Genomic DNA, 14,122 nt, shown 5'->3' with positions numbered 1-14,122 from the left:
TGACTATTGTATTATTCATAACGCACAATAATAAAACAACAGCTGCACTCGCATGTTTTGGCTCATCATGAAGATCGCACTACTCGCTCGCCGCATGGAGAAAATACCCCTCGCTTCCCTTGCCGAAGCCATCAATTTGTTTTAACTTCATCCTGTCACCTATCACCACCCGTCACCAACATCAATTTTCCACCGGCGCCTCTCTCCGATACCACTTTTACAGCACTATCGCAAACTATCGAGGTTGAGTTCCAGACGGCCCTCTTTCTTTCTCGAACGGTCGTACCTTTCCTTTCACACCCGGATACCTCTCCTTCCTCTTCACGCTCTTCCTACACCTCGACTCGCCGAACTACATCCAGCACTCGTGCTTTCATTCCTCTCAGAGCCTGCCGGGAACGACCATGAATATATCAGCCACTGTATCTCCCAACGTCCCGGCCCTGTCACTACCACACGCGCTATGCCGACTTAATGCACCCAATGCTGCATCTGCAGGTCCCTCATGAACCCAGCCCTCTCGGCGTCCAATCTCTTCCTCCCGGTCGCACACGGCTTACTGAGCTGAGTCCGTGGCCGCCTCAGAGGACACTCTACAGTGGTACTGGAAGTCGTATTTGCCGCCAGGTGTTTAGTCGAGCGGCTGTAACGACGCGTTCTGAGCGTATCAATGGACACCCTCACCGAGCAAACCAAAGAAATTTCCAAAGAGCAACAAGACTTTTCAGCCTGAACAAAAGAGTAGCGAATTACACTCCTGCCAGGATAGACGCCTGAGTCTGCTGCTGCATTTCCACAGTCAGCATTGCCAGCAACTCTATCGCCACCGGGTTGGTGGTTCATGGAACCGCTCACGACCCAAAATCGGGCACCAAAATCATATTGTGAGGACTTTCGCAGATGCAACAATTCGTCAAAAGCAACAGATAGATGAGTTTCATGTGGGAGAACCATGGTGAACCTTAAATCTGGATCACTCCTTGCTCCGTGCATATGCCAACGGTAGTTTCTACCAGTAACAGCCTTGCTCTTTTCATTGCAATGTTCCGTAGGAGGACTGGTCCATTACATTGCTCATGCCCTTTCCAGGTTCATGGCCACTCTTCTGCGGAAGTACATCCTAAAGATGTCCCCATTCCGTATCTCGCCGTCGCGGCTCATCCGTGAAACGTCGACGGGAATTTTATTACCCCTCCGATGATCTTCGCAACAATCATCATTTCAAATATAGACCCAGAACAAAAACGGCCGCCGAATACTTCGATCAGCTTCCGTGGTTTCGAGTCTGGGTGTGTACTTTATACCATGAAGTTGATGTAATATCAACTCAAATCGCATTCTGCCAGTGGTAGAAGAACCTAAAGTTCTAACCTCAAGCCAACCCTACTGTTGGCTTCCCATCGCTGCTTTTTACCCTTCATGTTTACGCCTGTACAATGTACGCCAACGGTTGTATTGTTGTATCACACAGCCTGAAAACTTCGTCATCAGTTCCTTTCCAGATCAATGCATTTTATCCTTCCTCAAGAATGCCATCTTCAAAGGCCCTTCCAGAAGCAATTGTCGTCTTTCCCCACCAATCAATTATCGATAAGGCTAATCGCAAGGGTGTCACAGACCTACGTCCTGGTAGCCAATTCTTTATTTCCGTCCTGTAACAGATTCATGCACGCGGATCGTCTCTTTCCCGAACATCAACACCATCAAGTCCCGGTGGTGTTCGAGCGTACGGGAGCTAAAACCCCAACTTCGCTATGACTTACCGTTGAGGATGATCGATCTACCATTGGAGGAAGGTAATGTGATCCGAGCTGCCATGAGTAATGGTTCGCTGAAACAACATCTTTTTGTTCCCGAGATGAATTTCCCGATTATCACATCATATATGGTATGACAGACAAGGTCTGATTGTATAACCCACCAACCGTCTCTTCTGTAATCTTCCCCAGAAGAAATGGAAGTCCTAATAGACAGAATAACTGCTCTAGTGAAGCCTTTCATCCTACCATTTTATCACTCGATCATTCGAAAAACACTTTCTAGAGACCATGTGGCGAGATAACATATCGCTCTCCAGGAAATTCTAGATCTTCAACGGTCTACCCTGCCAATTCAACGACCATTGCGGTACAGACGTGGAGAGAATGACGCAAAAGAGGTCCTTGCTTCAACACATCACAAATGATGGATGTCAGAGCGAAGTTCCAAACACACCTCAACGCACCGTCACTTCTCCCCGCAGCGCTTGGCGGTCAAGCGAAAGATGTGTGTATGCGTTTATGGCTACTTAGCTTGAGTGGTGAAGCCACTTCATGGCAGTCAGATGAAAGACAACCATGTATCCGGTCAATGACTGCGTAAGAGAAGACCTGAATGGACAAGATACAGAAGCTTATTGCTCAATGCTTGACAGGTTCCGAGCTGAGTGGCATTGCGTTTGAGTGTCGCTACTCAGTAATGTTTGAAGTCATGTCGACCGAACTTGAATCATATCCCATAGGTTTTCTCCTAGTTCGTTATCATTTCCTGATATATTCCACTATATGAAATTCCCTGAATAGTAACAAACCCTCTAAACCTTCTGTTCAACTCACAAGTCCTTCCCCCAGTCATATACCAACAAAGTCGTTTCCGCTCATTTATTTTAATAGTTTATTTACCTATAATCTGAAGATCTGAGAAAAATGTAACCGACATCCCTGATTGTCTGCTATGCTATCCTGGAGCGATAGCAACTACATGTATGAATATACCTAGATTAGTCATTTCAAGAATTTGGGTCCCTCAGTCAAACGATTTTTCCACAGGGCAGAGCATTTAGTTCCGAGGAGTGGACACGAGTGGTGATTGTTGTTTTGGCATTGAAGAATTCGGTCTTTCAGGTAATTCTAAGAGACATGTAACAGGTCTGAGATCAGTAACAGCCATTTACTAATGGTATTCTGTGACACGCCGGTATTATGTGACTATGTACTGTCAACCCACTTCTTGCCAGCGGAAGAACTTGAAAACGAAGACTGATTGTAATCTCTTGATGACAGTCAGCGTCCTGTGCATCACAGTATCAACTCTACCAGCATTTCTAGACCGTCTCCTTCAATTCGCATATCCTTCTCATGATCCGTATGACCATAAATTCTGTGTTCTGTAATACTCCAAGCGTCATCGCTTCTTAGCTTTTTCCTGTAGCACGTATCTTCGGGTGTGTATGACTCCAGCCACTGGTGACCTTGACGTCAAACGGGTGAGATGACACGCTCTCTATGCTGTGTAGCGCGATTACTCCCGTTGTTCCGCTTTTTGTACTCCCAATGTCAACGGGCCTAGAAGCCAAATGTAGGTCCCGTGGAACAACGGTCTTTGAAATTGGGGTGGCTTGAGCCCGGAGTGAGAACGTACTTGGGTTCCAGTCACTCTTGGTGGCAGAGCATACTTGTTCTCTTGCAATTGGATCAATAGATATTCGACAGTCCTATCGTCCAAAGTACCCCAAGGCCAAGGTAGGTTTTGACCAGAGGGAGGCTGTCTTCTTCATATGCGATTCGCATTCGTTGCGAGAAACAATATACAGACACCCACAATAGATAGGGCAATTATTGTCAACACCTATATGGTTCAAATCAGCATCCTTTCCACAAGCATAGCATTTTACTACACAGCGACACTGCCCGCACATGGCCTCCGTCCGGAAAACAACAAAATAAACATACCGACTGGGTTTTCCACCCTGTCTGCACAATGGCCGCCCTCCTCGAATATTTCGTAACCGTCTTTATATAATTTCCCGATCCCAGCGCTAAACAACATACTGCCAGAGACCAGAACATTATCCCCAGAGGCCTTGCCATTTTCAATTCTAGCTCTGATGGTTCATGCTTCAGATGGAAGGATACGACGATGGCGACGGCAACTACGGACATGTAGACCGACAGTCTGAGGTATGACAGGAAGGTTCGTTCATTGGCACAGTGGTCTCGTGCGTCGCTGTCGGTGTTGTCGAAGAGTAGGGCGCCGAGGAGAGGTGGGAGACAGAATATAGAGGAGTTGGGCGTGCGGTGGCCGTACCTGGGGAGATGTTAGTTGTGTATATGGTGGTATTGTGGGAGGCAGTGAGGCAGATAAAATATGCTCCTTATAACACACCCCAGAGCTTCGAATCTGACAACTTATGCATCTCATGTGCGACGTGCAAATTGCAGTAAAAACATGATGAAACCATTTGATGGAAGGTACTTACGCTGTTACATCTATTGGTACAGGATGGATTGGAAGACCTAATGGACTGTATGTATTGACGATGACTGCTTCTTCTTCGTCGCCCGGTTGTGGCATGTTTGATTTATGGAGCGAACAGAAAAAAAATCAATCGGAACAATTAATTTGAACAATTGATCTTTCGACGTTGAGAAAATGAAGCTATCGCGGAATCAAGGGTCCTTGTGATGTAAACTGCGGTTCTGGTTGTTGTCGCACACAGTTTCAACAAAGATGGAGATGGGGAAATGCTTGCAGGGTTTAATTGTCAGGGATAATGGATAGAGCTTCCTATCGTGGCAGGGGTGGGGTACCGGTAAAGCTTATCGATTGGATACACAAAACTTCCTAATACAAACAGACTTTTGACGGCCGACTGCGGTGCGGTCTGACTAACATAGTGACCAGCTTAGGTGGGGATGGAGCTTCTAGAATTTAATCATCTCTTTTCTTATGGTCATTTCTCTTTTATATATACCGAGATTTCACGACGAGAAGAAGGGAGTCCAAAACATTTTCATACCGAGTCTGTGATACTATCCGCTCGTGGATTCCACGTGGTAGGACTAACGGTGTGAAGTACTGATAGCTATAGCTTATTGCGGGGTCATTTTAAAGATAAATCTTGTCAAAAACTCCAGCTTTAAATTTTCCCAACCACATCAAGATGTCTACGCCCTCGAAGCCAATCGCGCGCCAGGCCTCGAGGTCAAGCTCCATTGCACGATCTCCGTTCAGCAGTTCCTATCTTTCGAGCTCACCAATTGCACAAGCATCGCTGGCACGCGATCTGGCCGAGTATTCTGAGGACGAAATAGAGACCGCGGAAAATGGGGAAGACGATAGTTCCGATGACGAGTCTTCTGAGGCATCGACCGTAAAACCGGGAGAGCGAAATCATTCGATGGCAAGTTCATATCGACGACCAAGTTTTGTGGCGTTTGGTGGAACTAGGCCTGCAATTGCTCCCCATCCACATGAAGCTACCTATCTATCGAAGAAGGAAAGAAAACAGTCAAGAGCCGAAGAAAGGAGTTTGCTGAGAGACAACAACCTGGCTCCTCCAAAGCATGGACAACCGGCGAAACGAGGAGCGCTTGGGCAACTATACAAACGAGTCTTTGGCACCAGAAGACCAGTGGAGGAAGGAGATGCAGAGAATCCACCAATGGACCCATCTTTTACTGCAGAGCCATCAGAAACCTCTCTATTGTTGCCCAATGGCGTACCGGAGTCGCATCGAAACCAAAAGGAGCGATTGAACAAGCAATGGGAGGAAGCAGTGGCTTCAGGATTGATCAAAACGACATGGCAAAGAGAAGCAAAGACCATATTTGGATATGCCGGACCTCTGACTATCACTTTCTTGCTTCAATATTCCCTTACGGTTGCTAGCATCTTCACTGTTGGTCGACTAGGTACAATCGAGCTTGGAGCTGTCAGTCTTGCTAGTATGACGGCGAACATCACCGGATATGCAATTTATCAGGGTCTGGCTACTAGTCTTGACACTCTATGCGCTCAAGCGTATGGTTCCGGAAGGAAACAGTTGGTCGGTTTACAATTGCAGCGTATGGTTTGGTTTCTATGGTGCTTAACTATTCCAATTGGCATCTTCTGGTTATCAGCAGAAAAGGTTCTGGAATACATTGTTCCTGAAAAGAGATCTGCGGAACTTGCTGGCCTATATCTTCGTGTTCTGTTAGCTGGAGCACCAGGTTATTCTTGTTTTGAAGCTGGGAAACGTTTCGTTCAAGCTCAGGGTCTCTTCTCTGCAACGACTTATGTTCTTCTGATCGGTGCACCGTTGAACGCATTTATGAATTGGCTATTCGTCTGGCATTTTGGTTGGGGATTTATCGGAGCTCCAATTGCAGTCGCCATCACCGACAATTTGTTGCCACTTCTCCTATTCCTCTATGTATACTTTGTTGATGGGCATCAATGCTGGAATGGGTTTACGAGGAAGGCCTTTCGTAACTGGGGTGAGTTGCAAGGTCTGAATCTGAGTTGACAGTACTAACAATACTAGGTCCTATGGTGAGACTTGCGATTCCGGGTCTTCTGATGGTTGAAGCCGAGTTTCTAGCTTTCGAAATCCTTACACTGGCATCCAGCTATTTCTCGACGACTCATCTAGCAGCCCAAAGTGTACTTGCAACAATCACCGGTATCACATTCCAGATTCCATTCCCAATTTCCATAGCTGCATCAACTCGAGTGGCAAATTTGATAGGCGCAACTCTCACCGACGCCGCCAAAACAAGTGCTAAAGTCGTAAGTCTAACTGTCTCCCCATCACATCATCTCACTACTAACCCACCACAGGCATTTGTAATCGCCTCCCTAGTCGGCCTCCTGAATGTAGTCCTCCTCTCCGCAGCACGAAACTACATCCCCCAACTCTTCACCAATGACAAAGAGGTCGTCCACCTCGTCGCAACCGTCCTCCCAATCTGTGCCGCCTTTCAACTCTTCGACGCGCTCGCCGCCAACGCGAACGGATTACTGCGTGGTCTCGGTCGACAGGAAATAGGCGGTTATGTAAATTTATTCTGCTACTATGTTATCGCCATGCCAATCAGTTTCGGTACGGCATTTGGTTGGGGATGGGAGTTGGAAGGGTTATGGAGTGGTGTTGCTCTGGCACTTGGGCTTGTAGCCGGGATCGAGGCGTGGTTTTTGGCCAGAACTAACTGGCAAGATGCTGTTGAGGCAGCGAAGAGTAGGAATAATGCTGGATAAATGAGTCATGATTTATGTTTGTGTGGTGATATTTAGGCGTAAAGATCTGGATTTTGCGGCATTTATGGTTTGATATGGCAAGGAGATATCTTGCATACAGAAATTGGGCTTTTGCGTTGTAGATAACCTAGATCGCACAGGTTTAGAAGAAACATAGATGAATTAGTTTCTCAACTCAATTTTGCTCAGAAATACGGTTATTGGAAATTCTCGCTTAGCTCGTGTCAAGAAAGGGGGAGGCGCGGATTATCATTCGGACAGAAATACATGCTTGGAGGATGTGTAGTCTAGCTAAACCGTCTTGTATGAAAACTTCTGTATGTATCGTGCGTGTCATTAAAGTCAAGACAATACTCTCAGTTTTTGTCTTGTTTACCTAACGTTAAACTACTTCTACTTCTTCGACCAAAATGGCAGCACATTAGCACCTTATGCGTCCCGCTCCAAAATCTCCCACAAGTCTTACAAAATCAAACCGTTCGTATGAAACCATGATTCCTCCCAGCAAAACCTAATAGCAACTTTCACAAAACCCGGCCCCAGATCATCCAATTGAATCATTCTCCTCCGTCACAGCAAGGGCAACCTTGACGACCTGAATAACAACATCTTTCGTTAACGCAGATTCCGTATACTTGGTCTCGAAACTACGGGCTGCTTTTGTCGCTTCCATGTGAGTGATTGATGGGACTTCCAAATGTACCTTTCCTGTTGGCATTACTAGGAGACCGCCTAAAAACAGCGATAAGACTGCGAGGATAGGATTTTTGGCATTTGCGTTTGGAGTATTCTGAGTGGATGGCTCAACATTAGGCTTAGGAGGGCTTAAATCAGAATCTTTCGACGAGCTGGTAGTGGATGAACTGCCGGAATCGGGAGCGAAAATCCTAGAGAATGATGATTTATAAGGGCAAGATCTAGATCCGATACCAGCATTATCGGCCTTGATTATGTCCGCTGCCTGTGAAATGGTTAGACAGGAACTAAGGTAGGATTCAAGTCCGTACTTTTTCTGCTACCGCATAGACTGGTGCTTGCAAATGAGCTGCGGGAACCAGTGGAAATATTCCAGCGTCCACAATGCGAAGGTTCTTTGTACCATAGACTCGCAGATGGGTATCTACTACACCACCACGTTCGAGAGGCATCATGGAAGTTGTGCCTGTACCGTGGAATTCGGTTCTTAGACCACTGAATATCGCTGGAATCAAGGTTTCAGGGGTAGCGTCTTGAAGGAAGGGGTAATAAGGGACTGGAGCTAATTGCCGCATGGAACTAGAGAGATAGGTCAGTATTACGTTTGGATTCTTATTCCAACGAAATGGTGTTTTCACAGAATGTTGGAACATGCCTTGTATTGACCAATCTATTATTGAAGAGTAATGCCTCTACCAAAATTTGGCAATCTATAGGATTCGAGCAGTAGCGGGGATCTATCAGTGGCTGAATGAAAGGGTTCTGTGATTTGATATGAACACTTCCCCGGGAGAGTGGGTGCATAGCAGCTACAGATAACAGGCCAATATTGTCACTCAATACCTCATACGCCCCCACGTCTGTTCGATTCAGAAGAGAAACTAGGATTTCTTTCTGCGCAGCATAGCCAGCTAGGATAGTCGGATCAAGATCCGGAAGGAGGTACTGCGTAGTAGTCTGGCTTGTAGCATCTTGAACCATGTTGATTGCGTTCTTGGATATGGAGAGTAGTGATGGGAATGCAACCGTGTTTATCGCTCCGGCAGTCCATGGCCCTAAGATAGATATAAGTTCAAGATAAAAAGGGTTCCGAGAAGTTTGACCTACCTGTCTTGTTCACATAGTATTCTTGTTCCGCCTGTGCAAGAAGATTTGGATTGTTATTGATCATCGTTTTCGTAAGATACGCCAAGTTAGAGACTACTGATATCAGTCCATCGTCTTGAGGGTCATAACCATCCAAAATCGCTTACCATAGTAAACGACACCAACGTAAGGGTGGTCTTGAAAGTTATTTCCAATACCTGGTAAATTGAGCTTGACCGGAATATCGAAGGTTTCCAAGACTTTGGCATCTCCGATACCTGAAAGTTCAAGAATCTGAGGGGTATGCACTGCTCCTGCTGCAAGAATAACTTCACGCGAACATGTAACGTTGAGAATGGAAAGTGTACCATCAGGAACGAACTTCTCAACTGTCAGCCTGACTTCTGTAAGGGCTTTAGATAAGTGCTCTTACCTCTACCCCTTTAACCACGATGTCTCCTGGGTTACCGCTCGGCGAATTGCTCTGTGGCGTTTCAAGTATGAGTCGATAGACATGTTTGCCTGTGGCTACATGAAAGTTGGGCCGCGAGTTTACAATGTTATCAAAATAAGCCAGACGGGCATCGGATCGAGTTTGATTTTCAGGAGAAATACTGCTGGGTATTAGCATACCACCCGCGGCAGTTCCGTTATTTGGGTATGTGAGAATTGGGATTCCGAGTTCTCTCAAGCCTTCTAGCACAATACCTAAACTCAGGCGGTCAGTTGGTCCTTTACCCACACACAGATCCGCACTTACTTACGAGATTGATTGTAGAAGAACTTGGGATAGCTCACATGGACGTAACCGTCGGTGCCGTGCGTATCTGGTTCTGATTTTATGTATAGCTCCCGGCCGAACTCGGCATCAACATTGTCTGTGTAATTCTCCGACTAAACATCCTAAGCCGCTCTATTCTCAGATACCAAATGAATCTTCTACTATGATAGTACCGACTGACCTTCTTGAAATACGGGAGCAAGTCCTTCCAACCCTATCCCGCGTTACCAAGTGTCTCCCAGGCATCATAATCTGCACTTCCACCTCGAGTCCAGCACATACCATTTATCAAGCTTCCGCCTCCAACTCCCCGACCCATATCGTAAGGTCGTGATTGACCATCAAGAAATGTCTGTGGAGCCGTCCAGAGATTCCAATCGTAGTTCGTTCCAAGTCCATCGCCGTCATCGTTTGGGTTAAGGATGATTTCCTCGTAATCGTCACTACGTTACTCCTTAGACAGAGACACATTCAGTTCTAAGGTTGAGGTACGTACAGATGGCCAGCTTCGAGAATCAGTACACTAACTAGAGATATTGTAAGCAGCAGAGTGCATTTTTGGATGTTGTGCCCACCAGTCGGATCTTCTGTAAGTCTGTTTGCAACAACTAAGCCTGAAATGCCACCTCCAACAACGATATAATCATAACAATCCAGGAATCTAGCATCAATACTACGACCTCTGAGATGAACCGAAGAGGCGAGCTCGACAATGTAAAGTACCAAAAAAGAGAAGGCGACCCAAAGTATGGGCATGGCGAAGAAAAAGCCGCAAGACAAAAGGCAACAAAAAAGACCAAAGTCTTCCAAAGAACAAAATCGCGTGATGATGAATTAGGTAGTTTCATAAACAATTCGAGATCATGGAGTCGCAGCACCTTGGTGGCTCCTTCCCCAGACATTCGCCAAGCTCATCCGAGCATCCCCAATGTTGTCGATGAGCTTGTGTATTGAAGAAGACAGCGAGGACGGCGAGGCTGGCCAACAAGATCAATGTCTGGTCGACAGCTGAACCTCGCAATGTTGGTCAATTATGATGTTTATGGTCTTGGACCTAGGTTCGGTGGGAACATTGAGTTACACCTACATGTCAACACAGAGCGCCGTAGACATTAACCCATGGAGTGCACTTCCCATGTACTGCCTCACGGCGCAGACTTTATTTGGACTTCCCTATCTGAGTAATGCTCTTGACTAACGGCTTCTCCAAGAAGACATCTTCATTACCTTCTCCAAATCTCACAGCACTTGACGCTTTGGCTCTTCCCCTCATTCGGCAATTTGTCGAGATGGCTAGGTTCATGGAAAACATATTGTGCACTCTCTTTCAGATTTACAAATCTTCAGCATTTGCACGTATGCAATCGGAGCTATCCTTTGTCTTTTCGGGGAATTTCCATTGTCCTTTGGAAGCCACTTAGCTACAAAGTTGAGTCTATTAGCTGTCGACAACGTGTTTTCACAACAGCTTGGAAGCCCGAATTCGACGTCTCCCAGTGAATTCTCGCAGCAAATAGTACACTGAGCTTGAAAACTCTATGCCTCATATTTTAAACTCCTGCGGCAGGTAGTCGTGTCCCAAAATCATGCGCAGAGAGATGAGAACTTGAGAAGTCATCTCAGGTTTGACGTCGGGTCGGTTTCTGTCCCCACAAAATGTTTTCCCGTACGTGATCTCGCGACAACTCATGAAGAGCGAAATTTGTGGGGCACCATCTTCAAGTCGCATAGACTGTAGAAGGAATTGCAGATACGGCAGATTCTAAACTGCCAAAAATGCAATACAGTGAAAGCATCTCATTTACGCTGATACTTGGGTCCGTTCAATAATACACCTCGGATCCTCAGCATGGTAAACCAGTTGTCAAGTGCGAACACTCTAGTTGGCGACCGCGCCCCACCGCGCCTGTCCCCAGTTTCGCTCCCTCAAATAGCTCTAGCATACAACTCCAGCTCATACTCATGCAAACACCCGTATAATTAACACCACACGCATGGAGCCGATGGACGTCGACCAGTCGAGTCCCCGAGGAGTCAAAAGGAAGGCCGATGACGCACTTGAGGTATCAGCGCCACGGAGAATCCGCGCTCTCGACCCAGACGTTGTAAACAAGATTGCCGCTGGGGAGATTATCGTCGCGCCGGTACACGCGCTTAAAGAACTTATAGAGAATGCGGTCGATGCTGGCTCCACTAACCTTGAAGTGCTGGTCAAGGAAGGAGGTCTAAAGCTGCTACAGATTACAGACAATGGACATGGGATTGCGGTAAAGTCAACAAATCATGACCTAGCTAGCACTTTGCCTGACACTGTCTTAGAAAGAAGATTTATCTATATTATGTGAAAGATTCACAACATCAAAGCTTAAATCATTTGAGGATTTGACGTTTATCGGTACTTATGGCTTTCGTGGGGAGGCTCTGGCTTCCATAAGCCATATTGCGCACTTACAGGTCACTACCAAGACTAAGGAGTCAAATTGTGCCTGGAGAGCTTATTATGACAGCGGAAAGTTAATTCCAGCAAAGCCTGGGCAAGCTGCTGAGCCAAAGCCTACAGCAGGTCGTCAAGGGACGCAGATAACTGTGGAAGACCTCTTCTACAATGTTCCTACTCGTCGAAGGGCATTTCGCTCAGCGTCCGATGAGTACAACAAGATTCTTGAATGCGTTGGGAGATACGCTATCCATTGCGATGGAGTGGCTTTTAGTTGTAAAAAACATGGGGAATCCGGTACCACGATATCGACCCAGTCAAATGCCTCAACGATAGACAAAATTCGACAGATCCATGGAAGTTCTGTGGCAAACGAGCTTGTTGAGTTCACATCATCAGACGAGCAGTACGGATACAGGGCTTCTGGGCTGACCACAAACGCAAACTATCATGTCAAGAAGACATCTTTACTCCTCTTCATTAACCACCGTTCTGTCGACTCTAGCAATATACGCAAAGCAATCGAGCAGACATATTCTACTTTTCTTCCCAAAGGAGGTCATCCGTTCACGTACCTTAGCCTGGACATCGACCCTCAACGAGTGGATGTCAATGTCCACCCAACCAAGCGAGAGGTCAACTTCCTCAACGAAGATGAGATTATCGAAAAGATTTGTAGTGATATTAGGGTCAAACTTGCAAGTGTCGATGTTAGCAGGACATTCATGACCCAAACACTTCTGCCTGGCGTTCGGATACCACTGGCAACTGCTAGTTCAGACGTGGATGACAGCTCTTCCAACACGACCGTTGCAGCTTCTACTCAGAAACCCAAACCATACGAGAACAATCTCGTTCGTACCGATGCCAAAGTCCGAAAGATCACTAGTATGCTTCCACCTAGCATGGCACGAAGCGCTACCGAAGCATCCATTCCCAGCGGCTCAGTCGGCGAACCAGAGTACGAAGTATCAGACCGTGAGCCGGTGACATGTCGTCTCATGACCATCAAAGAGCTTCGAACTGAAGTTCGCGACTCCATGCACAACGAGCTCACCGAGATCTTTGCTAGTCACACATTCGTTGGAATCGTAGACACTCGTCGTCGCTTAGCCGCAATCCAAGGCGGCGTGAAGCTCTTCCTCGTCGACTACGGCATGGCCTGCTCCGAATACTTCTACCAAGTCGGCCTCACCGACTTTGGCAACTTCGGAATCATCCAATTCGACCCTCCTCTACCCCTCCGTGATCTCCTCACCATCGCCGCCACTAAAGAAAAAGAGCTCCACCCCCCTGAGAACGAAGAAGACGATTTCGACATCACAGAAGCAGTAGACCTAATAACCAACCAACTGATCTCCCGCCGCGACATGCTCCTCGAATACTTCTCCCTAACCATCTCCCCCACCGGCGACCTCTCCACCCTCCCCCTCCTCCTAAAAGGCTACATGCCGTCCCTCGCTAAACTCCCTCGCTTCCTCCTCCGTGTCGGGCCCCACGTGAACTGGACGTCCGAAAAAGAATGTTTCGAGACATTTCTGCGTGAACTTGCTGATTTCTACACGCCGGAGTCTTTGCCGCCGGAGCCTGGTCCGGAGGATGTGGAGAATATTCCCGAGAGCTTGAAGGAGCGGAGGAGAGAGGTTGTGAAGGTATTGGAGGATATCTTGTTTCCGGCTTTTAGGGCGAGGCTTATTGCGACGAGTAAATTGATGAAAGGAAGTGTTGTTGAGATTGCTAATTTGAAGGGATTGTATCGGGTATTTGAGCGGTGTTAGCTGTAAATGGGACTATATGGAGTTTGGCTGGTATTTGGGCATATGTGCTGGATTACGGTGTTGCTTATGCTGGTGTACTTTGCAATGTTCAAGGAGTCTTATATACTCTGCTTGCTGGAGACATAATGATGTATTATGGTTGTAGTTTGGAGGAATGAACCTACATGGCAGTTATAGACCAAACCGTGCCTCACTGACGGATACCGGCACAGCTGAGTAAGTTGCGTTGCAATTCATGCATCATTACAGAAACACCCACATATTCCGCTATTCTATATCATATCATAAGTTAAAGAGGCTCTCAATAGATGAGCTCATGATCTACGGGCTATTATACAGTTTATT

The 14,122-nt window shown here is 46.7% G+C and overlaps 4 protein-coding genes across 4 annotated transcripts; 2 read left to right on the top strand and 2 right to left on the bottom strand.

Annotated features, from left to right (window-relative positions):
* Window positions 1-2,976: 2,976 nt before the first annotated feature.
* On the bottom strand, window positions 2,977-4,332 carry GLAREA_08227 (uncharacterized protein; the record flags this gene model as incomplete). The annotated part of the gene is made up of 4 exons (XM_008090272.1): window positions 2,977-3,017; window positions 3,570-3,606; window positions 3,711-4,065; window positions 4,238-4,332. The coding sequence occupies 4 exons, from the start codon at window positions 4,330-4,332 to the stop codon at window positions 2,977-2,979; spliced, it is 528 nt and encodes a 175-aa protein (XP_008088463.1).
* Window positions 4,333-4,921: 589 nt separating this feature from the next.
* Window positions 4,922-6,999, top strand: GLAREA_08226 (uncharacterized protein; the record flags this gene model as incomplete). Its single annotated transcript, XM_008090271.1, has 3 exons — window positions 4,922-6,239; window positions 6,287-6,531; window positions 6,583-6,999. 3 exons carry the CDS (start codon window positions 4,922-4,924, stop codon window positions 6,997-6,999), a joined length of 1,980 nt encoding a protein of 659 aa, XP_008088462.1.
* Window positions 7,000-7,543: 544 nt separating this feature from the next.
* On the bottom strand, window positions 7,544-10,318 carry GLAREA_08225 (FAD/NAD(P)-binding protein; the record flags this gene model as incomplete). Its single annotated transcript, XM_008090270.1, has 11 exons — window positions 7,544-7,960; window positions 8,007-8,274; window positions 8,546-8,750; window positions 8,803-8,895; window positions 8,949-9,162; window positions 9,215-9,489; window positions 9,546-9,659; window positions 9,744-9,776; window positions 9,845-10,005; window positions 10,059-10,089; window positions 10,138-10,318. The coding sequence occupies 11 exons, from the start codon at window positions 10,316-10,318 to the stop codon at window positions 7,544-7,546; spliced, it is 1,992 nt and encodes a 663-aa protein (XP_008088461.1).
* A 1,238-nt stretch (window positions 10,319-11,556) lies between these two features.
* GLAREA_08224 (ATPase of HSP90 chaperone/DNA topoisomerase II/histidine kinase) lies at window positions 11,557-13,777 on the top strand (the record flags this gene model as incomplete). The annotated part of the gene is made up of 2 exons (XM_008090269.1): window positions 11,557-11,829; window positions 11,882-13,777. 2 exons carry the CDS (start codon window positions 11,557-11,559, stop codon window positions 13,775-13,777), a joined length of 2,169 nt encoding a protein of 722 aa, XP_008088460.1.
* Window positions 13,778-14,122: the final 345 nt, after the last annotated feature.

The sequence above is a fragment of the Glarea lozoyensis genome (genome assembly GCF_000409485.1).
Source record: "Glarea lozoyensis ATCC 20868 chromosome Unknown GLAREA9, whole genome shotgun sequence".
Classification (NCBI taxonomy): domain Eukaryota; kingdom Fungi; phylum Ascomycota; class Leotiomycetes; order Helotiales; family Helotiaceae; genus Glarea; species Glarea lozoyensis.
The sequence above is the reverse complement of the archived record's forward strand: the minus strand, read 5'-3'. Positions and strand labels throughout refer to the sequence as shown.